This window comes from Oncorhynchus mykiss, chromosome 2 (genome assembly GCF_057628025.1).
Source record: "Oncorhynchus mykiss isolate SJ-2025 chromosome 2, ASM5762802v1, whole genome shotgun sequence".
NCBI lineage: Eukaryota > Metazoa > Chordata > Actinopteri > Salmoniformes > Salmonidae > Oncorhynchus > Oncorhynchus mykiss.
The window spans coordinates 5,650,001-5,675,744 of record NC_143023.1 but is presented as its reverse complement, the minus strand read 5'-3'; the positions used below and the strand labels follow the sequence as shown (position 1 = coordinate 5,675,744).

The following is a 25,744-nucleotide window of genomic DNA, read 5'->3' as shown; positions in this document are numbered from 1 at the left end:
CCCAGTTTGACTACAGCAGTCCAGTCCCAGTCCAGTTTGACTACAGCAGTCTAGTTTGACTACAGCAGTCCAGTCCCAGTCCAGTTTGACTACAGCAGTCCAGTCCCAGTCCAGTTTGATTACAGCAGTCCAGTCCCAGTCCAGTTTGACTACAGCAGTCCAGTCCCAGCCCAGTTTGACTACAGCAGTCCAGTCCCAGTCCAGTTTGACTACAGCAGTCCAGTCCCAGCCCAGTTTGACTACAGCAGTCCAGTCCCAGTCTAGTTTGACTACAGCAGTCCAGTCCCAGTCCAGTTTGACTACAGCAGTCCAGTCCCAGTCCAGTTTGACTACAGCAGTCCAGTCCCAGTCTAGTTTGACTACAGCAGTCCAGTCCCAGTCCAGTTTGACTACAGCAGCCCAGTTTGACTACAGCAGTCCAGTCCCAGTCCAGTTTGACTACAACAGTCCAGTCCCAGCCCAGTTTGACTACAGCAGCCCAGTCCCAGTCCAGTTTGACTACAGCAGTCCAGTCCCAGTCCAGTTTGACTACAGCAGTCCAGTCCCAGTCCAGTTTGACTACAGCAGTCCAGTCCCAGTCCAGTTTGACTACAGCAGTCTAGTCCCAGTCCAGTTTGACTACAGCAGTCCAGTCCCAGTCCAGTTTGACTACAGCAGTCCAGGTCCCAGTCCAGTTTGACTACAGCAGTCCAGTCCCAGTCCAGTTTGACTACAGCAGTCCAGTCCCAGTCCAGTTTGACTACAGCAGTCTAGTTTGACTACAGCAGTCCAGTCCCAGTCTAGTTTGACTACAGCAGTCCAGTCCCAGTCCAGTTTGACTACAGCAGTCCAGTCCCAGTCCAGTTTGACTACAGCAGCCCAGTTTGACTACAGCAGTCTAGTTTGACTACAGCAGTCCAGTCCCAGTCCAGTTTGACTACAGCAGCCCAGTCCCAGTCTAGTTTGACTACAGCAGTCCAGTCCCAGTCCAGTTTGACTACAGCAGTCCAGTCTCAGCCCCAGTTTGACTACAGCAGTCTAGTTTGACTACAGCAGTCCAGTCCCAGTCCAGTTTGACTACAGCAGCCCAGTCCCAGTCTAGTTTGACTACAGCAGTCCAGTCCCAGTCTAGTTTGACTACAGCAGTCCAGTCCCAGTCTAGTTTGCCTACAGCAGTCCAGTCCCAGTCTAGTTTGACTACAGCAGTCCAGTCCCAGTCCAGTTTGACTACAGCAGCCCAGTCCCAGTCCAGTTTGACTACAGCAGTCCAGTCCCAGTCTAGTTTGACTAGAGCAGTCCAGTCCTAGTCCAGTTTGACTACAGCAGTCTAGTTTGACTACAGCAGTCCAGTCCCAGTCCAGTTTGACTACAGCAGTCTAGTTTGACTACAGCAGTCCAGTCTCAGCCCCAGTTCCATCCATGAACACACATTCCAATGTTTGCTGACATGGCAACAATCTGAGGCGTTGTGGTGCTCAGTGAGATATGAGTGGAATCCTCATCTACAGAGTTCTGTTCTTTTGGATCTAAAAATATCCTCCCTGATTTCCATTAAAGTAGTAAAACCCATGCCAGGAACCACAGTCTCCTGATGTTTCATCGTGAACTTTCATTTATACATTTCAGAGTTGAGAATCGATTAAACAACAATCAGATGCATTGTCCTGTATTGGTTTTCTGTTTTTAAAAAAAATGGTAGCGTACAAAGGAGAATCAATACAAAGGGTTTGTTTCTCCCGAAAAAATATTATCCAAACATCTGTTTGACATTATAGACAGCAATCCAAGACAGATCAACTTTAAATCCAAAACACATGAGGATTTTTCTGATGTTATTAAAACGTTTCAAACGTTGTTTTCTTTACAGAAGATCCCTAGTAAGAGGAATTTCACTGCAGTCACAGTGTGGTCTGAATACACAAGAGTTTCTCAATCAACAAACTAGTGGGGCCTTTGATTGACATGTTTTTATTCAAGTGTGTCCGCCGTTAGTGTCCCATGAAACCCAACCTGTCGTAGAGACACCTCTCATCATAGTGTCCCATGAAACCCAACCTGTCCTAGAAACACCTCTCATCATAGTGTCCCATGAAACCCAACCTGTCCTAGAAACACCTCTCATCATAGTGTCCCATGAAACCCAACCTGTCCTAGAAACACCTCTCATCATAGTGTCCCATGAAACCCAACCTGTCCTAGAAACACCTCTCATCATAGTGTCCCATGAAACCCAACCTGTCCTAGAAACACCTCTCATCATAGTGTCCCATGAAACCCAACCTGTCCTAGAAACACCTCTCATCATAGTGTCCCATGAAACCCAACCTGTCCTAGAGACACCTCTCATCATAGTGTCCCATGAAACCCAACCTGTCCTAGAAACACCTCTCATCATAGTGTCCCATGAAACCCAACCTGTCCTAGAAACACCTCTCATCATAGTGTCCCATGAAACCCAACCAGTCCTAGAAACACCTCTCATCATAGTGTCCCATGAAACCCAACCTGTCCTAGAAACACCTCTCATTACAGTGTCCCATGAAACCCAACCTGTCCTAGAAACACCTCTCATCATAGTGTCCCATGAAACCCAACCAGTCCTAGAAACACCTCTCATCATAGTGTCCCATGAAACCCAACCTGTCCTAGAAACACCTCTCATCATAGTGTCCCATGAAACCCAACCTGTCCTAGAAACACCTCTCATCATAGTGTCCCATGAAACCCAACCTGTCCTAGAAACACCTCTCATTATAGTGTCCCATGAAACCCAACCTGTCATAGAAACACCTCTCATCATAGTGTCCCATGAAACCCAACCTGTCCTATAAACACCTCTCATTATAGTGTCCCATGAAACCCAACCTGTCATAGAAACACCTCTCATCATAGTGTCCCATGAAACCCAACCTGTCCTATAAACACCTCTCATCATAGTGTCCCATGAAACCCAACCTGTCCTATAAACACCTCTCATCATAGTGTCCCATGAAACCCAACCTGTCCTATAAACACCTCTCATCATAGTGTCCCATGAAACCCAACCTGTCCTAGAAACACCTCTCATCATAGTGTCCCGAAACCCAACCAGTCCTAGAGACACCTCTCATCATAGTGTCCCATGAAACCCAACCTGTCCTATAAACACCTCTCATCATAGTGTCCCATGAAACCCAACCTGTCCTATAAACACCTCTCATCATAGTGTCCCATGAAACCCAACCTGTCCTATAAACACCTCTCATCATAGTGTCCCATGAAACCCAACCTGTCCTAGAAACACCTCTCATCATAGTGTCCCATGAAACCCAACCTGTCCTAGAAACACCTCTCATCATAGTGTCCCATGAAACCCAACCAGTCCTAGAAACACCTCTCATCATAGTGTCCCATGAAACCCAACCTGTCCTAGAAACACCTCTCATCATAGTGTCCCATGAAACCCAACCTGTCCTAGAAACACCTCTCATCATAGTGTCCCATGAAACCCAACCTGTCCTAGAAACACCTCTCATCATAGTGTCCCATGAAACCCAACCAGTCCTAGAAACACCTCTCATCATAGTGTCCCATGAAACCCAACCTGTCCTAGAAACACCTCTCATCATAGTGTCCCATGAAACCCAACCTGTCCTAGAAACACCTCTCATCATAGTGTCCCATGAAACCCAACCAGTCCTAGAAATACCTCTCATCACAGTGTTGGATTGTCTGTATAAGGTGGTAGTGAATGGGTGAATCCTCCCTCCAGCATGCATTGTCTGTATAAGGTGGTAGTGAATGGGATGCATATCCACACATGTATTATCTGGGATTTCTAAATGCTGGAGGGAGGATAAGTGGGGGGGTGAAGGGAGGATGACGAGGAGAAGTAAGATGGAAGGTGAGTGGAGGGGGTGAAGGGAGGACGACGATGAGAAGTAAGGTGGAAGGTGAGGGGGATGAAGGGAGGATGACGAGGAGAAGATGGAAGGTGAGGGGGGTGAAGGGAGGATGAGGAGGAGAAGTAAGATGGAAGGTGAGGGGGGGTGAAGGGAGGACGACGAGGAGAAGTAAGATGGAAGATGAGTGGGGGGGTGAAGGGAGGATGACGAGGAGAAGTAAGGTGGAAGGTGAGGGGGGGTGAAGGGAGGATGACGAGGAGAAGTAAGATGGAAGATGAGTGGGGGGGTGAAGGGAGGATGACGAGGAGAAGTAAGATGGAAGATGAGTGGGGGTGAAGGGAGGATGACGAGGAAAAGTAAGATGGAAGGTGAAGGGGGATGAAGGGAGGATGAGGAGGAGAAGTAAGATGGAAAATGAGTGGGGGTGAAGGGAGGATGAGGAGGAGAAGTAAGGTGGAAGATGAGTGGGGGGGATGAAGGGAGGATGACGAGGAGAAGTAAGGTGGAAGGTGAGGGGGATGAAGGGAGGATGAGGAGGAGAAGTAAGATGGAAGGTGAGGGAGGGTGAAGGGAGGATGACGAGGAGAAGTAAGATGGAAGGTGAGGGGGGATGAAGGGAGGATAACGAGGAGAAGTAAGATGGAAGGTGAGGCGGGATGAAGGGAGGATGAGGAGAAGTAAGATGGAAGGTGAGGGGGGGTGATGTGAGGATGACGAGGAGAAGTAAGATGGAAGGTGAGGGGGGGGTGAAGGGAGGATGAGGAGGAGAAGTAAGATGGAAGGTGAGGGAGGGTGAAGGGAGGATGACGAGGAGAAGTAAGATGGAAGGTGAGGGGGGATGAAGGGAGGATAACGAGGAGAAGTAAGATGGAAGGTGAGGGGGGATGAAGGGAGGATGAGGAGAAGTAAGATGGAAGGTGAGGGGGGGTGATGTGAGGATGACGAGGAGAAGTAAGATGGAAGGTGGGGGGGGGGTGATGTGAGGATGACAAGGAGAAGTAAGTGTACACAGTGTACATATTACATATGGATTAGTATAAACTGTCTCTACATACTACATGTGGATTAGTATAAACTGTCTCTACATACTACATGTGGATTAGTATAAACTGTCTCTACACACTGCATGTGGATTAGTATAAACTATGTCTCTACATACTACATGTGGATTAGTATAAACTGTCTCTACACACTACATGTGGTATATAGTATACACTCTGATTGTGATTATGTAAGATGGAAGGATGAGAGGGAGGAGTGTGATGGGAGGAGAAGAGAGGAGTGTTGAGAGAATGTAAGGGTCCTTACCTGGTGGTCCTGGGGGACCTCTGGGGCCCTGTGTCCCCACACCTTGACTCCCCCTTTCCCCCTTCTCTCCTGGGAGACCTGAGGACAGACGACACACACAGTACATATGACCTTGACCTTAACAGAAAGTCACCATGTCCTCATGCAACTTCTCACATTCTCCTAGTTCCTCTCTGATACCCAGTACACTGTTCTTCATCTAGTCAGACTGTCCTCTACTATGTCTGGTCTTCATCTAGTCACACTGTCCTCCTCTACTATGTCTGTTCTTCATCTAGTCAGACTGTCCTCTACTATGTCTGGTCTTCATCTAGTCACACTGTCCTCCTCTACTATGTCTGTTCTTCATCTAGTCAGACTGTCCTCCTCTACTATGTCTGGTCTTCATCTAGTCAGACTGTCCTCCTCTACTATGTCTGGTCTTCATCTAGTCAGACTGTCCTCCTCTACTATGTCTGGTCTTCATCTAGTCAGACTGTCCTCTACTATATCTGGTCTTCATCTAGTCAGACTGTCCTCCTCTACTATGTCTGGTCTTCATCTAGTCAGACTGTCCTCCTCTACTCTGTCTGGTCTTCATCTAGTCAGAATGTCCTCCTCTACTATGTCTGGTCTTCATCTAGTCAGACTATCCTCCTCTACTATGTCTGGTCTTCATCTAGTCAGACTGTCCTCTACTATATCTGGTCTTCATCTAGTCAGACTGTCCTCCTCTACTCTGTCTGGTCTTCATCTAGTCAGACTGTCCTCCTCTACTCTGTCTGGTCTTCATCTAGTCAGACTGTCCTCCTCTACTCTGTCTGGTCTTCATCTAGTCAGACTATCCTCCTCTACTATGTCTGGTCTTCATCTAGTCAGACTGTCCTCTACTCTGTCTGGTCTTCATCTAGTCAGACTGTCCTCCTCTACTATGTCTGGTCTTCATCTAGTCAGACTGTCCTCCTCTACTATGTCTGGTCTTCATCTAGTCAGACTGTCCTCTACTATATCTGGTCTTCATCTAGTCAGACTGTCCTCCTCTACTCTGTCTGGTCTTCATCTAGTCAGACTGTCGTCCTCTACTATGTCTGGTCTTCATCTAGTCAGACTGTCCTCCTCTACTCTGTCTGGTCTTCATCTAGTCAGAATGTCCTCCTCTACTATGTCTGGTCTTCATCTAGTCAGACTATCCTCCTCTACTATGTCTGGTCTTCATCTAGTCAGACTATCCTCCTCTACTATGTCTGGTCTTCATCTAGTCAGACTGTCCTCCTCTACTCTGTCTGGTCTTCATCTAGTCACACTGTCCTCCTCTACTATGTCTGTTCTTCATCTAGTCAGACTGTCCTCTACTATGTCTGGTCTTCATCTAGTCACACTGTCCTCCTCTACTATGTCTGTTCTTCATCTAGTCAGACTGTCCTCCTCTACTATGTCTGGTCTTCATCTAGTCAGACTGTCCTCCTCTACTATGTCTGGTCTTCATCTAGTCAGACTGTCCTCCTCTCCTCTACTCTTCATCTAGTCAGACTGTCCTCTACTATATCTGGTCTTCATCTAGTCAGACTGTCCTCCTCTACTATGTCTGGTCTTCATCTAGTCAGACTGTCCTCCTCTACTATGTCTGGTCTTCATCTAGTCAGACTGTCCTCCTCTACTCTGTCTGGTCTTCATCTAGTCAGAATGTCCTCCTCTACTATGTCTGGTCTTCATCTAGTCAGACTATCCTCCTCTACTATGTCTGGTCTTCATCTAGTCAGACTGTCCTCTACTATATCTGGTCTTCATCTAGTCAGACTGTCCTCCTCTACTCTGTCTGGTCTTCATCTAGTCAGACTGTCCTCCTCTACTCTGTCTGGTCTTCATCTAGTCAGACTGTCGTCCTCTACTCTGTCTGGTCTTCATCTAGTCAGACTATCCTCCTCTACTATGTCTGGTCTTCATCTAGTCAGACTGTCCTCTACTCTGTCTGGTCTTCATCTAGTCAGACTGTCCTCCTCTACTATGTCTGGTCTTCATCTAGTCAGACTGTCCTCCTCTACTATGTCTGGTCTTCATCTAGTCAGACTGTCCTCTACTATATCTGGTCTTCATCTAGTCAGACTGTCCTCCTCTACTCTGTCTGGTCTTCATCTAGTCAGACTGTCGTCCTCTACTATGTCTGGTCTTCATCTAGTCAGACTGTCCTCCTCTACTCTGTCTGGTCTTCATCTAGTCAGAATGTCCTCCTCTACTATGTCTGGTCTTCATCTAGTCAGACTATCCTCCTCTACTATGTCTGGTCTTCATCTAGTCAGACTATCCTCCTCTACTATGTCTGGTCTTCATCTAGTCAGACTGTCCTCCTCTACTCTGTCTGGTCTTCATCTAGTCAGAATGTCCTCCTCTACTATGTCTGGTCTTCATCTAGTCAGACTATCCTCCTCTACTATGTCTGGTCTTCATCTAGTCAGACTGTCCTCTACTATATCTGGTCTTCATCTAGTCAGACTGTCCTCCTCTACTCTGTCTGGTCTTCATCTAGTCAGACTGTCCTCCTCTACTCTGTCTGGTCTTCATCTAGTCAGACTGTCCTCCTCTACTCTGTCTGGTCTTCATCTAGTCAGACTGTCCTCCTCTACTCTGTCTGGTCTTCATCTAGTCAGACTGTCCTCCTCTACTCTGTCTGGTCTTCATCTAGTCAGACTGTCCTCCTCTACTCTGTCTGGTCTTCATCTAGTCAGACTGTCCTCCTCTACTATGTCTGGTCTTCATCTAGTCAGAATGTCCTCCTCTACTATATCTGGTCTTCATCTAGTCAGACTATCCTCCTCTACTATGTCTGGTCTTCATCTAGTCAGACTGTCCTCTACTATATCTGGTCTTCATCTAGTCAGACTGTCCTCCTCTACTATGTCTGGTCTTCATCTAGTCAGACTGTCCTCTACTATGTCTGGTCTTCATCTAGTCAGACTGTCCTCCTCTACTATGTCTGGTCTTCATCTAGTCAGACTGTCCTCCTCTACTATATCTGGTCTTCATCTAGTCAGACTGTCCTCCTCTACTCTGTCTGGTCTTCATCTAGTCAGACTGTCCTCTACTATGTCTGGTCTTCATCTAGTCAGACTGTCCTCCTCTACTATGTCTGGTCTTCATCTAGTCAGACTGTCCTCCTCTACTATATCTGGTCTTCATCTAGTCAGACTGTCCTCCTCTACTCTGTCTGGTCTTCATCTAGTCAGACTGTCCTCCTCTACTATGTCTGGTCTTCATCTAGTCAGAATGTCCTCCTCTACTATGTCTGGTCTTCATCTAGTCAGACTATCCTCCTCTACTATGTCTGGTCTTCATCTAGTCAGACTGTCCTCTACTCTGTCTGGTCTTCATCTAGTCAGACTGTCCTCCTCTACTATGTCTGGTCTTCATCTAGTCAGACTGTCCTCCTCTACTATGTCTGGTCTTCATCTAGTCAGACTGTCCTCTACTATATCTGGTCTTCATCTAGTCAGACTGTCCTCCTCTACTCTGTCTGGTCTTCATCTAGTCAGACTGTCGTCCTCTACTATGTCTGGTCTTCATCTAGTCAGACTGTCCTCCTCTACTCTGTCTGGTCTTCATCTAGTCAGAATGTCCTCCTCTACTATGTCTGGTCTTCATCTAGTCAGACTATCCTCCTCTACTATGTCTGGTCTTCATCTAGTCAGACTATCCTCCTCTACTATGTCTGGTCTTCATCTAGTCAGACTGTCCTCCTCTACTCTGTCTGGTCTTCATCTAGTCAGAATGTCCTCCTCTACTATGTCTGGTCTTCATCTAGTCAGACTATCCTCCTCTACTATGTCTGGTCTTCATCTAGTCAGACTGTCCTCTACTATATCTGGTCTTCATCTAGTCAGACTGTCCTCCTCTACTCTGTCTGGTCTTCATCTAGTCAGACTGTCCTCCTCTACTCTGTCTGGTCTTCATCTAGTCAGACTGTCCTCCTCTACTCTGTCTGGTCTTCATCTAGTCAGACTGTCCTCCTCTACTCTGTCTGGTCTTCATCTAGTCAGACTGTCCTCCTCTACTCTGTCTGGTCTTCATCTAGTCAGACTGTCCTCCTCTACTCTGTCTGGTCTTCATCTAGTCAGACTGTCCTCCTCTACTATGTCTGGTCTTCATCTAGTCAGAATGTCCTCCTCTACTATATCTGGTCTTCATCTAGTCAGACTATCCTCCTCTACTATGTCTGGTCTTCATCTAGTCAGACTGTCCTCTACTATATCTGGTCTTCATCTAGTCAGACTGTCCTCCTCTACTATGTCTGGTCTTCATCTAGTCAGACTGTCCTCTACTATGTCTGGTCTTCATCTAGTCAGACTGTCCTCCTCTACTATGTCTGGTCTTCATCTAGTCAGACTGTCCTCCTCTACTATATCTGGTCTTCATCTAGTCAGACTGTCCTCCTCTACTCTGTCTGGTCTTCATCTAGTCAGACTGTCCTCTACTATGTCTGGTCTTCATCTAGTCAGACTGTCCTCCTCTACTATGTCTGGTCTTCATCTAGTCAGACTGTCCTCCTCTACTATATCTGGTCTTCATCTAGTCAGACTGTCCTCCTCTACTCTGTCTGGTCTTCATCTAGTCAGACTGTCCTCCTCTACTATGTCTGGTCTTCATCTAGTCAGAATGTCCTCCTCTACTATGTCTGGTCTTCATCTAGTCAGACTATCCTCCTCTACTATGTCTGGTCTTCATCTAGTCAGACTGTCCTCTACTATATCTGGTCTTCATCTAGTCAGACTGTCCTCCTCTACTATGTCTGGTCTTCATCTAGTCAGACTGTCCTCTACTATGTCTGGTCTTCATCTAGTCAGACTGTCCTCCTCTACTATGTCTGGTCTTCATCTAGTCAGACTGTCCTCCTCTAATATATCTGGTCTTCATCTAGTCAGACTGTCCTCCTCTACTCTGTCTGGTCTTCATCTAGTCAGACTGTCCTCTACTATGTCTGGTCTTCATCTAGTCAGACTGTCCTCCTCTACTATGTCTGGTCTTCATCTAGTCAGACTGTCCTCCTCTACTATATCTGGTCTTCATCTAGTCAGACTGTCCTCCTCTACTCTGTCTGGTCTTCATCTAGTCAGACTGTCCTCCTCTACTATGTCTGGTCTTCATCTAGTCAGACTGTCCTCCTCTACTCTGTCTGGTCTTCATCTAGTCACACTGTCCTCCTCTACTATGTCTGTTCTTCATCTAGTCAGACTGTCCTCTACTATGTCTGGTCTTCATCTAGTCACACTGTCCTCTACTATATCTGGTCTTCATCTAGTCAGACTGTCCTCCTCTACTATGTCTGGTCTTCATCTAGTCAGACTGTCCTCTACTATGTCTGGTCTTCATCTAGTCAGACTGTCCTCCTCTACTATGTCTGGTCTTCATCTAGTCAGAATGTCCTCTACTATATCTGGTCTTCATCTAGTCAGACTGTCCTCTACTATGTCTGGTCTTCATCTAGTCAGACTGTCCTCCTCTACTATGTCTGGTCTTCATCTAGTCAGACTGTCCTCCTCTACTATATCTGGTCTTCATCTAGTCAGACTGTCCTCCTCTACTCTGTCTGGTCTTCATCTAGTCAGACTGTCCTCTACTATGTCTGGTCTTCATCTAGTCAGACTGTCCTCCTCTACTATGTCTGGTCTTCATCTAGTCAGACTGTCCTCCTCTACTATATCTGGTCTTCATCTAGTCAGACTGTCCTCCTCTACTCTGTCTGGTCTTCATCTAGTCAGACTGTCCTCCTCTACTATGTCTGGTCTTCATCTAGTCAGAATGTCCTCCTCTACTATGTCTGGTCTTCATCTAGTCAGACTATCCTCCTCTACTATGTCTGGTCTTCATCTAGTCAGACTGTCCTCTACTATATCTGGTCTTCATCTAGTCAGACTGTCCTCCTCTACTATGTCTGGTCTTCATCTAGTCAGACTGTCCTCTACTATGTCTGGTCTTCATCTAGTCAGACTGTCCTCCTCTACTATGTCTGGTCTTCATCTAGTCAGACTGTCCTCCTCTAATATATCTGGTCTTCATCTAGTCAGACTGTCCTCCTCTACTCTGTCTGGTCTTCATCTAGTCAGACTGTCCTCTACTATGTCTGGTCTTCATCTAGTCAGACTGTCCTCCTCTACTATGTCTGGTCTTCATCTAGTCAGACTGTCCTCCTCTACTATATCTGGTCTTCATCTAGTCAGACTGTCCTCCTCTACTCTGTCTGGTCTTCATCTAGTCAGACTGTCCTCCTCTACTATGTCTGGTCTTCATCTAGTCAGACTGTCCTCCTCTACTATGTCTGTTCTTCATCTAGTCAGACTATCCTCCTCTACTATGTCTGGTCTTCATCTAGTCAGACTATCCTCCTCTACTATGTCTGGTCTTCATCTAGTCAGACTGTCCTCCTCTACTCTGTCTGGTCTTCATCTAGTCAGACTATCCTCCTCTACTATGTCTGGTCTTCATCTAGTCAGACTGTCCTCTACTATATCTGGTCTTCATCTAGTCAGACTGTTCTCCTCTACTCTGTCTGGTCTTCATCTAGTCAGACTGTCCTCCTCTACTCTGTCTGGTCTTCATCTAGTCAGACTGTCCTCCTCTACTCTGTCTGGTCTTCATCTAGTCAGACTGTCCTCCTCTACTCTGTCTGGTCTTCATCTAGTCAGACTGTCCTCCTCTACTCTGTCTGGTCTTCATCTAGTCAGACTGTCCTCCTCTACTCTGTCTGGTCTTCATCTAGTCAGACTGTCCTCCTCTACTCTGTCTGGTCTTCATCTAGTCAGAATGTCCTCCTCTACTATGTCTGGTCTTCATCTAGTCAGACTATCCTCCTCTACTATGTCTGGTCTTCATCTAGTCAGACTGTCCTCTACTATATCTGGTCTTCATCTAGTCAGACTGTCCTCCTCTACTATGTCTGGTCTTCATCTAGTCAGACTGTCCTCTACTATGTCTGGTCTTCATCTAGTCAGACTGTCCTCCTCTACTATGTCTGGTCTTCATCTAGTCAGACTGTCCTCCTCTACTATATCTGGTCTTCATCTAGTCAGACTGTCCTCCTCTACTCTGTCTGGTCTTCATCTAGTCAGACTGTCCTCTACTATGTCTGGTCTTCATCTAGTCAGACTGTCCTCCTCTACTATGTCTGGTCTTCATCTAGTCAGACTGTCCTCCTCTACTATATCTGGTCTTCATCTAGTCAGACTGTCCTCCTCTACTCTGTCTGGTCTTCATCTAGTCAGACTGTCCTCCTCTACTATGTCTGGTCTTCATCTAGTCAGACTGTCCTCCTCTACTATGTCTGTTCTTCATCTAGTCAGACTGTCCTCCTCTACTATGTCTGGTCTTCATCTAGTCAGACTGTCCTCCTCTACTATGTCTGGTCTTCATCTAGTCAGAATGTCCTCCTCTACTATGTCTGGTCTTCATCTAGTCAGACTGTCCTCCTCTACTATGTCTGGTCTTCATCTAGTCAGACTGTCCTCTACTATATCTGGTCTTCATCTAGTCAGACTGTCCTCCTCTACTCTGTCTGGTCTTCATCTAGTCAGACTGTCGTCCTCTACTATGTCTGGTCTTCATCTAGTCAGACTGTCCTCCTCTACTCTGTCTGGTCTTCATCTAGTCAGAATGTCCTCCTCTACTATGTCTGGTCTTCATCTAGTCAGACTATCCTCCTCTACTATGTCTGGTCTTCATCTAGTCAGACTGTCCTCTACTATATCTGGTCTTCATCTAGTCAGACTGTCCTCCTCTACTCTGTCTGGTCTTCATCTAGTCAGACTGTCCTCCTCTACTCTGTCTGGTCTTCATCTAGTCAGACTGTCCTCCTCGACTCTGTCTGGTCTTCATCTAGTCAGACTATCCTCCTTTACTATGTCTGGTCTTCATCTAGTCAGAATGTCCTCCTCTACTATGTCTGGTCTTCATCTAGTCAGACTGTCCTCCTCTACTATGTCTGGTCTTCATCTAGTCAGACTGTCCTCTACTATATCTGGTCTTCATCTAGTCAGACTGTCCTCCTCTACTCTGTCTGGTCTTCATCTAGTCAGACTGTCCTCCTCTACTCTGTCTGGTCTTCATCAAGTCAGACTGTCCTCCTCTACTCTGTCTGGTCTTCATCTAGTCAGACTGTCCTCCTCTACTATGTCTGGTCTTCATCTAGTCAGACTGTCCTCCTCTACTATGTCTGGTCTTCATCTAGTCAGACTATCCTCCTCTACTATGTCTGGTCTTCATCTAGTCAGACTGTCCTCCTCTACTCTGTCTGGTCTTCATCTAGTCAGACTATCCTCCTCTACTATTTCTCGTCTTTATCTAGTCAGACTGTCCTCCTCTACTATGTCTGGTCTTCATCTAGTCAGACTGTCCTCTACTATATCTGGTCTTCATCTAGTCAGACTGTCCTCCTCTACTCTGTCTGGTCTTCATCTAGTCAGACTGTCGTCCTCTACTATGTCTGGTCTTCATCTAGTCAGACTGTCCTCCTCTACTCTGTCTGGTCTTCATCTAGTCAGAATGTCCTCCTCTACTATGTCTGGTCTTCATCTAGTCAGACTATCCTCCTCTACTATGTCTGGTCTTCATCTAGTCAGACTGTCCTCTACTATATCTGGTCTTCATCTAGTCAGACTATCCTCCTCTACTATGTCTGGTCTTCATCTAGTCAGACTGTCCTCTACTATATCTGGTCTTCATCTAGTCAGACTGTCCTCCTCTACTCTGTCTGGTCTTCATCTAGTCAGAATGTCCTCCTCTACTATGTCTGGTCTTCATCTAGTCAGACTGTCCTCCTCTACTCTGTCTGGTCTTCATCTAGTCAGACTGTCCTCCTCTACTATGTCTGGTCTTCATCTAGTCAGACTGTCCTCCTCTACTCTGTCTGGTCTTCATCTAGTCAGACTGTCCTCCTCTACTCTGTCTGGTCTTCATCTAGTCAGACTGTCCTCCTCTACTATGTCTCGTCTTTATCTAGTCAGACTGTCCTCCTCTACTATGTCTGGTCTTCATCTAGTCAGACTGTCCTCCTCTACTCTGTCTGGTCTTCATCTAGTCAGACTGTCCTCCTCTACTATGTCTGGTCTTCATCTAGTCAGACTATCCTCCTCTACTATGTCTGGTCTTCATCTAGTCAGACTGTCCTCCTCTACTCTGTCTGGTCTTCATCTAGTCAGACTATCCTCCTCTACTATGTCTCGTCTTTATCTAGTCAGACTGTCCTCCTCTACTATGTCTGGTCTTCATCTAGTCAGACTGTCCTCCTCTACTATGTCTGGTCTTCATCTAGTCAGACTGTCCTCCTCTACTATGTCTGGTCTTCATCTAGTCAGACTGTCCTCCTCTACTATGTCTGGTCTTCATCTAGTCAGACTGTCCTCCTCTACTATGTGTGGTCTTCATCTAGTCAGACTGTCCTCCTCTACTATGTCTGGTCTTCATCTAGTCAGACTGTCCTCCTCTACTATGTCTGGTCTTCATCTAGTCAGACTGTCCTCTACTATGTGTGGTCTTCATCTAGTCAGACTGTCCTCCTCTACTATGTCTGGTCTTCATCTAGTCAGACTGTCCTCCTCTACTATGTGTGGTCTTCATCTAGTCAGACTGTCCTCCTCTACTATGTCTGGTCTTCATCTAGTCAGACTGTCCTCCTCTACTATGTCTGGTCTTCATCTAGTCAGACTGTCCTCTACTATGTGTGGTCTTCATCTAGTCAGACTGTCCTCCTCTACTATGTCTGGTCTTCATCTAGTCAGACTGTCCTCTTCTACTATGTCTGGTCTTCATCTAGTCAGACTGTCCTCCTCTACTATGTCTGGTCTTCATCTAGTCAGACTGTCCTCCTCTCATCTATCTCCCTGCCAATCAGTGCATTAACTACTCAATAAGCCAGTTATTTTTCCTCTGGTGGCTGTGCCCAACCTAGTCCATTAGTATGCCTTGGTTTCCCTGCTGTACCATCCCCTGCCAAGCTGAACCAAGCCAAACTCCTGCTCTAGCAAGTTCTGCCAAGCTGAGTCAGAGGAGTTAATGGTGCTGTTTAACACCAGGCTGACACTCTGTTAATGGTGCTGTTTAGCACCAGGCTGACACTCTGTTAATGGTGCTGTTTAACACCAGGCTGACACTCTGTTAATGGTGCTGTTTAACACCAGGCTGACACTCTGTTAATGGTGCTGTTTAACACCAGGCTGACACTCTGTTAATGGTGCTGTTTAACACCAGGCTGACACTCTATTTGTGGTGCTGTTTAACACCAGGCTGACACTCTGTTTATGGTGCTGTTTAACACCAGGCTGACACTCTGTTAATGGTGCTGTTTAACCCCAGGCTGACACTCTGTTAATGGTGCTGTTTAACACCAGGCTGACACTCTGTTAATGGTGCTGTTTAACACCAGGCTGACACTCTGTTAATGGTGCTGTTTAACACCAGGCTGACACCCTGTTAATGGTGCTGTTTAACACCAGGCTGACACTCTGTTAATGGTGCTGTTTAACACCAGGCTGACACCCTGTTAATGGTGTTTCAGACTGGTCAGTCATATATCTAGCTAGCTATGAGGATGTTTCAGACTGGTCAGTCATATCTCTAGCTATGAGGATGTTTCAGACTGGTCAGTCATATCTCTAGCTATGAGGATGTTTCAGACTGGTCAGTCATATCTCTAGCTATGAGGATGTTTCAGATTGGTCAGTCATATCTCTAGCTATGAGGATGTTTCAGACTGGTCAGTCATATCTCTAGCTATGAGGATGTTTCAGACTGGTCAGTCATATCTCTAGCTATGAGGATGTTTCAGAATGGTCAGTCATATCTCTAGCTATGAGGATGTTTCAGACTGGTCAGTCATATCTCTAGCTATGAGGATGTTTCAGACTGGTCAGTCATATCTCTAGCTATGAGGATGTTTCAGACTGGTCAGTCATATCTCTAGCTATGAGGATGTTTCAGACTGGTCAGTCATATCTCTAGCTATGAGGATGTTTCAGACTGGTCAGTCATATCTCTAGCTATGAGGATGTTTCAGATTGGTCAGTCATATCTCTAGCTATGAGGATGTTTCAGACTGGTCAGTCATATCTCTAGCTATGAGGATGTTTCAGACTGGTCAGTCATATCTCTAGCTATGAGGATGTTTCAGAATGGTCAGTCATATCTCTAGCTATGAGGATGTTTCAGACTGGTCAGTCATACCTCTAGCTATGAGGATTTTTCAGACTGGTCAGTCATATCTCTAGCTTTGAGGATGTTTCAGACCTGTCAGTCATATCTCTAGCTATGAGGATGTTTCAGACTGGTCAGTCATATCTCTAGCTATGAGGATGTTTCAGACTGGTCAGTCATATCTCTAGCTATGAGGATGTTTCAGACGGGTCAGTCATATCTCTAGCTATGAGGAGGATGTTTCAGACTGGTCAGTCATATCTCTAGCTATGAGGAGGATGTTTCAGACTGGTCAGTCATATCTCTAGCTATGAGGATGTTTCTGGCTCTGTTGGTCTGGGCAGGAGGGGAGGATCAATCCAACCCAGGACTTGTTTCTTCCATCAACAGTGTGAGTGACAGACCAGGGACACAATAGCTCATGAAAAGACAACTAGGAAAGTTTTAAAAAATGTGTTTTACATTTCTGTCATTTACCAGACACACTTATCCTGAGTGACTTACAGTAGTGAGTCCATACTTCTTTTGTATTGGTCCCCCATGGGAATCAAACTCACAACCCTGGTGTTGGAAGTGTCATCCTCTACCAACTGGTTCAGACCAGGGAATCAAACTCACAACCCTGGCGTTGGAAGTGTCATCCTCTACCAACTGGTTCAGGCCAGGGAATCAAACTCACAACCCTGGTGTTGGAAGTGTCATCCTCTACCAACTGGTTCAGACCAGGGAATCAAACACAACCCTGGCGTTGGAAGTGTCATCCTCTACCAACTGGTTCAGGCCAGGGAATCAAACTCATAACCCTGGCGTTGGAAGTGTCATCCTCTACCAACTGGTTCAGGCCAGGGAATCAAACTCACAACCCTGGCGTTGGAAGTGTCATCCTCTACCAACTGGTTCAGGCCAGGGAATCAAACTCATAACCCTGGCGTTGGAAGTGTCATCCTCTACCAACTGGTTCAGACCAGGGAATCAAACTCATAACCCTGGCGTTGGAAGTGTCATCCTCTACCAACTGGTTCAGACCAGGGAATCAAACTCATAACCCTGGCGTTGGAAGTGTCATCCTCTACCAACTGGTTCAGACCAGGGAATCAAACTCATAACCCTGGCGTTGGAAGTGTCATCCTCTACCAACTGGTTCAGGCCAGGGAATCAAACTCACAACCCTGGTGTTGGAAGTGTCATCCTCTACCAACTGGTTCAGGCCAGGGAATCAAACTCACAACCCTGGCGTTGGAAGTGTCATCCTCTACCAACTGGTTCAGGCCAGGGAATCCAACTCACAACCCTGGTGTTGGAAGTGTCATCCTCTACCAACTGGTTCAGGCCAGGGAATCAAACTCATAACCCTGGCGTTGGAAGTGTCATCCTCTACCAACTGGTTCAGGCCAGGGAATCAAACTCATAACCCTGGCGTTGGAAGTGTCATCCTCTACCAACTGGTTCAGGCCAGGGAATCAAACTCATAACCCTGGCGTTGGAAGTGTCATCCTCTACCAACTGGTTCAGGCCAGGGAATCAAACTCATAACCCTGGCGTTGGAAGTGTCATCCTCTACCAACTGGTTCAGGCCAGGGAATCAAACTCATAACCCTGGTGTTGGAAGTGTCATCCTCTACCAACTGGTTCAGGCCAGGGAATCAAACTCATAACCCTGGCGTTGGAAGTGTCATCCTCTACCAACTGGTTCAGACCAGGGAATCAAACTCATAACCCTGGCGTTGGAAGTGTCATCCTCTACCAACTGGTTCAGGCCAGGGAATCAAACTCACAACCCTGGTGTTGGAAGTGTCATCCTCTACCAACTGGTTCAGGCCAGGGAATCAAACTCACAACCCTGGCGTTGGAAGTGTCATCCTCTACCAACTGGTTCAGGCCAGGGAATCAAACTCACAACCCTGGCGTTGGAAGTGTCATCCTCTACCAACTGGTTCAGGCCAGGGAATCAAACTCACAACCCTGGTGTTGGAAGTGTCATCCTCTACCAACTGGTTCAGGCCAGGGAATCAAACTCATAACCCTGGCGTTGGAAGTGTCATCCTCTACCAGCTGGTTCAGGCCAGGGAATCAAACTCATAACCCTGGCGTTGGAAGTGTCATCCTCTACCAGCTGGTTCAGGCCAGGGAATCAAACTCACAACCCTGGCGTTGGAAGTGTCATCCTCTACCAACTGGTTCAGGCCAGGGAATCAAACTCACAACCCTGGCGTTGGAAGTGTCATCCTCTACCAGCTGGTTCAGACCAGGGAATCAAACTCACAACCCTGGCGTTGGAAGTGTCATCCTCTACCAACTGGTTCAGGCCAGGGAATCAAACTCACAACCCTGGCGTTGGAAGTGTCATCCTCTACCAACTGGTTCAGGCCAGGGAATCAAACTCACAACCCTGGCGTTGGAAGTGTCATCCTCTACCAACTGGTTCAGGCCAGGGAATCAAACTCACAACCCTGGTGTTGGAAGTGTCATCCTCTACCAACTGGTTCAGGCCAGGGAATCAAACTCATAACCCTGGCGTTGGAAGTGTCATCCTCTACCAACTGGTTCAGGCCAGGGAATCAAACTCACAACCCTGGCGTTGGAAGTGTCATCCTCTACCAACTGGTTCAGGCCAGGGAATCAAACTCATAACCCTGGCGTTGGAAGTGTCATCCTCTACCAACTGGTTCAGGCCAGGGAATCAAACTCACAACCCTGGCGTTGGAAGTGTCATCCTCTACCAACTGGTTCAGACCAGGAAATCAAACTCACAACCCTGGCGTTGGAAGTGTCATCCTCTACCAACTGGTTCAGGCCAGGGAATCAAACTCACAACCCTGGCGTTGGAAGTGTCATCCTATACCAACTGGTTCAGGCCAGGGAATCAAACTCACAACCCTGGCGTTGGAAGTGTCATCCTATACCAACTGGTTCAGGCCAGGGAATCAAACTCATAACCCTGGCGTTGGAAGTGTCATCCTCTACCAACTGGTTCAGGCCAGGGAATCAAACTCACAACCCTGGCGTTGGAAGTGTCATCCTCTACCAACTGGTTCAGGCCAGGGAATCAAACTCACAACCCTGGTGTTGGAAGTGTCATCCTCTACCAACTGGTTCAGGCCAGGGAATCAAACTCATAACCCTGGCGTTGGAAGTGTCATCCTCTACCAACTGGTTCAGGCCAGGGAATCAAACTCACAACCCTGGCGTTGGAAGTGTCATCCTCTACCAACTGGTTCAGGCCAGGGAATCAAACTCACAACCCTGGTGTTGGAAGTGTCATCCTCTACCAACTGGTTCAGGCCAGGGAATCAAACTCACAACCCTGGTGTTGGAAGTGTCATCCTCTACCAACTGGTTCAGGCCAGGGAATCAAACTCACAACCCTGGTGTTGGAAGTGTCATCCTCTACCAACTGGTTCAGGCCAGGGAATCAAACTCACAACCCTGGCGTTGGAAGTGTCATCCTCTACCAACTGGTTCAGGCCAGGGAATCAATATAAAACATATAACATACTAGAAAGTAATTGAATTCTGATACAAATGATCAGATACTAGAAAGTCATTGATTCGTGCTACATGTTAGCATGGCTACAGTGTGAATGGGAAGCCAAAGTTTAAGGTGTGGATGTAGAGCAAGGTAATATACTGGTTTGTTATGGCCATCCAATGGCTTCTAATGAAGCAATAAGGCACGAGGAAGTGTAGTATATGGCCAATATACCACGGCTAAGGGCTGTTCTTTTTGCACGTGTCATGTACTGTCATGTTGTCTTGTCTCTGTCCTTTCCCTTCACCCTGTCTCCCTCTGCTGGTCGTGTTAGGTTACCTTTTCTCCCCCGCTTTCCCCCAGCTGTCCCTTGTCTCCTCTAACTACCCATTCACCCCGTTCCCCACCTGTTCCCTTTTTCCCTCTGATTAGGTCCCTATATCTCTCTCTGTTTCTGCTCCTGTCCTTGTCGGATTCTTGTTTGTTTGTGTCATTCATGCCTGAACCAGACTGCCGTCATGTTTGCTGTAACCTTGTCCTGTCCTGTCGGAATCTGCCGGTCCATCTGAGCCTACCTATGTTTGGTAATTAAAGAAGCTCTGTTTAAGTTGATTCGCTTTTGGGTCCTCATTCACGCACCGTAACAGAAGAATCCGACCAAGAATGGACCCAGCGACTTCGGATCCTCTCCACTCAGCCGTCGAGATCCAGGGAGCGATGCTAGGCAGACACAAGCAGGAATTGTCTGCTGCTCGACATGCCGTTGAGACCCTGGCCACCCAAGTCTCCAACCTCACAGAACAGGTTCACCATCTCCGCCTCGATCCACCGGCCACTTCCAGGGCTTTCGAATCTCCGGAGCCCAGAATCAATAACCCGCCGTGTTACTCTGGGGAGCCCACTGAATGCCGCTCGTTCCTCACCCAGTGTGATATTGTGTTTTCTCTCCAGCCCAACACTTACTCCAGGAGCACTGCTCGTGTCGCCTACGTCATATCTCTCCTTATTGGACGGGCTCGTGAGTGGGGCACGGCAATCTGGGAGGCAAGGGCTGAGTGTACTAACCAGTATCAAGACTTTAAGGAGGAGATGATACGGGTTTTTGATCGATCTGTTTTTGGGGAGGAGGCTTCCAGGGCCCTGTCTTCCCTATGTCAAGGCAATCGATCCATAACAGACTACTCTATTGAGTTTCGCACTCTTGCTGTCTCCAGTGGCTGGAACGAGCCGGCCTTGCTCGCTCGTCTTCTGGAGGGTTTCCGCGCAGAGGTAAAGGATGAGATTCTCTCCCGGGAGGTTCCTTCCAGCGTGGATTCCTTGATTGAACTCGCTATTCGCATTGAGCGACGGGTTGATCTTCGTCACCGAGCTCGTGGAAAGGAGCTCGCGCTCTCCGTCGCCTCCCTCTCCGCATCACTACCATCTTCCTCTGCCGGCTCGGGTGCTGAGCCCATGCAGCTGGGAGGTATCCGCATCTCGACTAAGGAGAGGGAACGGAGAATCACCAACCGCCTCTGTCTCTATTGCGGTGCCGCTGGTCATTTTGTCACTTCATGTCCAGTAAAAGGCCAGAGCTCGTCAGTAAGCGGAGGGCTACTGGTGAGCGCTACTACTCCTGTCTCTCCTTCAAGATCCTGCACTACCTTGTCGGTCCATCTACGCTGGACCGGTTCGTCAGCTTCCTGCAGTGCCTTAATAGACTCTGGGGCGGAGGGCTGTTTTATGGACGAGACCTGGGCTCGGGAACATGACATTCCTCTCAGACAGTTAAAGGAGCCCACGGCCTTGTTCGCCCTGGATGGTAGTCCTCTCCCCAGGATTCAGCGTGAGACGCTACCTTTAACCCTCACTGTTTCTGGTAATCATAGTGAAACCATTTCTTTTTTAATTTTTCGTTCACCTTTTACGCCTGTTGTTTTGGGCCATCCCTGGCTAGTTTGTCATAATCCTTCCATTAATTGGTCTAGTAATTCTATCCTCTCCTGGAACGTCTCTTGTCATGTGAAATGTTTAATGTCTGCTATCCCTCCTGTTTCCTCTGTCTCTTCTTCACAGGAGGAGCCTGGTGATTTGACAGGGGTGCCGGAGGAATATCACGATCAGCGCACGGTGTTCAGTCGGTCCCAGGCCACCTCTCTTCCTCCACACCGGTCGTATGATTGTAGTATTGATCTCCTTCCGGGAACCACCCCCCCCCGGGGTAGACTATACTCTCTGTCGGCTCCCGAACGTAAGGCTCTCGAGGATTATTTGTCTGTAGCTCTTGACGCCGGTACCATAGTCCCCTCCTCCTCTCCCGCCGGAGCGGGGGTTTTTTTTGTCAAGAAGAAGGACGGGTCTCTGCGCCCCTGCATAGATTATCGAGGGCTGAATGACATAACAGTGAAGAATCGTTATCCGCTTCCTCTTATGTCTTCAGCCTTCGAGATCCTGCAGGGAGCCAGGTTTTTCACTAAGTTGGACCTTCGTAACGCTTACCATCTCGTGCGCATCAGGGAGGGGGACGAGTGGAAGACGGCGTTTAACACTCCGTTAGGGCACTTTGAATACCGGGTTCTTCCTTTCGGCCTCGCTAACGCTCCAGCTGTCTTTCAGGCATTAGTCAATGATGTCCTGAGAGACATGCTGAACATCTTTGTTTTCGTTTACCTTGACGATATCCTGATTTTTTCACCGTCACTCCAGATTCATGTTCAGCACGTTCGACGTGTCCTCCAGCGCCTTTTAGAGAATTGTCTTTTTGTGAAGGCTGAGAAGTGCACTTTTCATGCCTCCTCCGTCACATTTCTCGGTTCTGTTATTTCCGCTGAAGGCATTAAGATGGATCCCGCTAAGGTCCAAGCTGTCATTGATTGGCCCGTCCCTAAGTCACGCGTCGAGCTGCAGCGCTTTCTCGGCTTCGCGAACTTCTATCGTCGTTTCATCCGTAATTTCGGTCAGGTGGCAGCTCCTCTCACAGCCCTTACTTCTGTCAAGACGTGCTTTAAGTGGTCCGTTTCCGCCCAGGGAGCTTTTGATCTCCTCAAGAATCGTTTTACATCCGCTCCTATCCTTGTTACACCTGACGTCTCTAGACAGTTCGTTGTCGAGGTTGACGCGTCAGAGGTGGGAGTGGGAGCCATCCTTTCTCAGCGCTCCCTCTCTGACGACAAGGTCCACCCATGCGCGTATTTTTCTCATCGCCTGTCGCCGTCGGAACGTAACTATGATGTGGGTAACCGCGAACTGCTCGCCATCCGGTTAGCCCTAGGCGAATGGCGACAGTGGTTGGAGGGGGCGACCGTTCCTTTTGTCGTTTGGACTGACCATAGGAACCTTGAGTACATCCGTTCTGCCAAACGACTTAATGCGCGTCAGGCGCGTTGGGCGCTGTTTTTCGCTCGTTTCGAGTTCGTGATTTCTTATCGTCCGGGCTCTAAGAACACCAAGCCTGATGCTTTGTCTCGTCTCTTCAGTTCTTCAGTAGCCTCCACTGACCCCGAGGGGATTCTCCCTGAGGGGCGTGTTGTCGGGTTGACTGTCTGGGGAATTGAGAGGCAGGTAAAGCAAGCACTCACTCAAACTCCGTCGCCGCGCGCTTGTCCTAGGAACCTTCTTTTCGTTCCCGTTCCTACTCGTCTGGCCGTTCTTCAGTGGGCTCACTCTGCCAAGTTAGCCGGCCACCCTGGCGTTCGGGGTACGCTTGCTTCCATTCGCCAGCGTTTCTGGTGGCCCACCCGGGAGCATGACACGCGTCGTTTCGTGGCTGCTTGTTCGGTCTGCGCGCAGACTAAGTCCGGTAACTCTCCTCCTGCCGGCCGTCTCAGGCCGCTTCCTATTCCCTCTCGACCGTGGTCTCACATCGCCTTAGATTTTGTCACCGGACTGCCTTCGTCAGCGGGGAAGACTGTTATTCTTACGGTTGTCGATAGGTTCTCTAAGGCGGCTCATTTCATTCCCCTTGCTAAGCTTCCTTCTGCTAAAGAGACGGCACAAATCATCATCGAGAATGTTTTCAGAATTCATGGCCTTCCGTCAGACGTCGTTTCGGACAGAGGTCCGCAATTCACGTCTCAATTTTGGAGGGAGTTTTGCCGTTTGATTGGGGCTTCCGTCAGTCTCTCTTCCGGCTTTCACCCCCAGTCTAACGGTCAAGCAGAACGGGCCAATCAGACTATTGGTCGCATCTTACGCAGTCTTTCTTTTCGCAACCCTGCGTCTTGGTCAGAACAGCTCCCCTGGGCAGAATACGCCCACAACTCGCTTCCTTCGTCTGCGACCGGGCTATCTCCTTTTCAGAGTAGCCTCGGGTACCAGCCTCCGTTGTTCTCATCTCAGTTCGCCGAGTCCAGCGTCCCCTCCGCTCAGGCTTTTGTCCAACGTTGCGAGCGCACCTGGAAGAGGGTCAGGTCTGCACTTTGCCGTTATAGGGCGCAGACTGTGAGAGCTGCTAATAAGCGTAGAACGAAGAGCCCTAGATATTGTCGCGGTCAGAGAGTTTGGCTCTCCACTCAGAACCTTCCCCTTAAGACGGCTTCTCGCAAGTTGACCCCGCGGTTCATTGGTCCATTCCGTATCTCTCAGGTCATTAATCCTGTCGCAGTGCGACTTCTTCTTCCGCGATATCTTCGTCGCGTCCACCCGGTCTTCCATGTCTCCTGTGTTAAGCCCGTTCTTCGCGCCCCCGCTCGTCTTCCCCCCCCCCCCCCATCCTTGTCGAGGGCGCACCTATCTACAGGGTCCGTAAAATCTTGGACATGCGTCCTCGGGGCCGTGGTCATCAGTACCTAGTTGACTGGGAGGGGTACGGTCCTGAGGAGAGGAGTTGGGTTCCCTCTCGGGACGTGCTGGACCGTGCGCTGATTGATGATTTCCTCCGTTGCCGCCAGGTTTCCTCCTCGAGTGCGCCAGGAGGCGCTCGGTGAGTGGGGGGGTACTGTCATGTACTGTCATGTTGTCTTGTCTCTGTCCTTTCCCTTCACCCTGTCTCCCTCTGCTGGTCGTGTTAGGTTACCTTTTCTCCCCCGCTTTCCCCCAGCTGTCCCTTGTCTCCTCTAACTACCCATTCACCCCGTTCCCCACCTGTTCCCTTTTTCCCTCTGATTAGGTCCCTATATCTCTCTCTGTTTCTGCTCCTGTCCTTGTCGGATTCTTGTTTGTTTGTGTCATTCATGCCTGAACCAGACTGCCGTCATGTTTGCTGTAACCTTGTCCTGTCCTGTCGGAATCTGCCGGTCCATCTGAGCCTACCTATGTTTGGTAATTAAAGAAGCTCTGTTTAAGTTGATTCGCTTTTGGGTCCTCATTCACGCACCGTAACAGCACGACACAACGCGGAGTGCCTAGGCACAGCCCTTAGCCGTGGTATATTGGCCATATATCACAAACCTCAGAGGTGCCTTATTGCTATTATAAACTGGTTACCAACATAGTTAGAGCAGTAAATAACAACATTTTGTCATACCCGTGGTACAGTATATGGTCTGATATATTACGTCTGTCAGCCAATCAGCATTCAGGGATCGATCCACCCAGTTTAAAATGATGTATACACTGTACTGTACCTCTCTCCCCGGTTTATAATGATGTATAAATACTGTACTGTACCTCTCTCCCCCGGTCGTCCATCCTGTCCGTTGGTCCCAGGGAACCCTGGTCTGCCTGTGGGCCCCCCCTCTCCCTGTGGCCCTGGCAGACCCCTGCGACCGGGCTCTCCTGGAGGTCCCGGTACCGTCCTCACAGACACTGACTGGCTGGGGATCTGGTTCAGGATGGAGCTGTAGCGAGACAGGTGACCTGAGGGAGGAAGAGAGGAGGGGAGGGGATGGAGAGGTTTGGGGGTGAGTCGGATGAGAGATTGTTGTAGAGAACAGTATGTATGGACAAAAATATCTAGAGAGAGAGAGAGAAAGAGAGAGAAAAAAGCTGGGTTGAGAACTCACTCTGAATCAGTTGCTCACACACTTGACGTGCT

At 48.2% G+C, this 25,744-nt stretch overlaps 1 protein-coding gene across 1 annotated transcript in view; it reads right to left on the bottom strand.

Annotated features, from left to right (window-relative positions):
• The window catches only part of LOC110511431 (collagen alpha-1(XIV) chain), a 256,230-nt gene that overhangs the window by 8,936 nt on the left and 221,550 nt on the right, over positions 1-25,744 (bottom strand). The window contains 3 exon segments of the mRNA XM_090186206.1: positions 5,172-5,249; positions 25,378-25,566; positions 25,713-25,744. The exon segment at positions 25,713-25,744 is cut by the window's right edge and continues 35 nt beyond it. Of these exon segments, the coding sequence (XP_090042332.1) occupies positions 5,172-5,249; positions 25,378-25,566; positions 25,713-25,744 (299 nt within the window).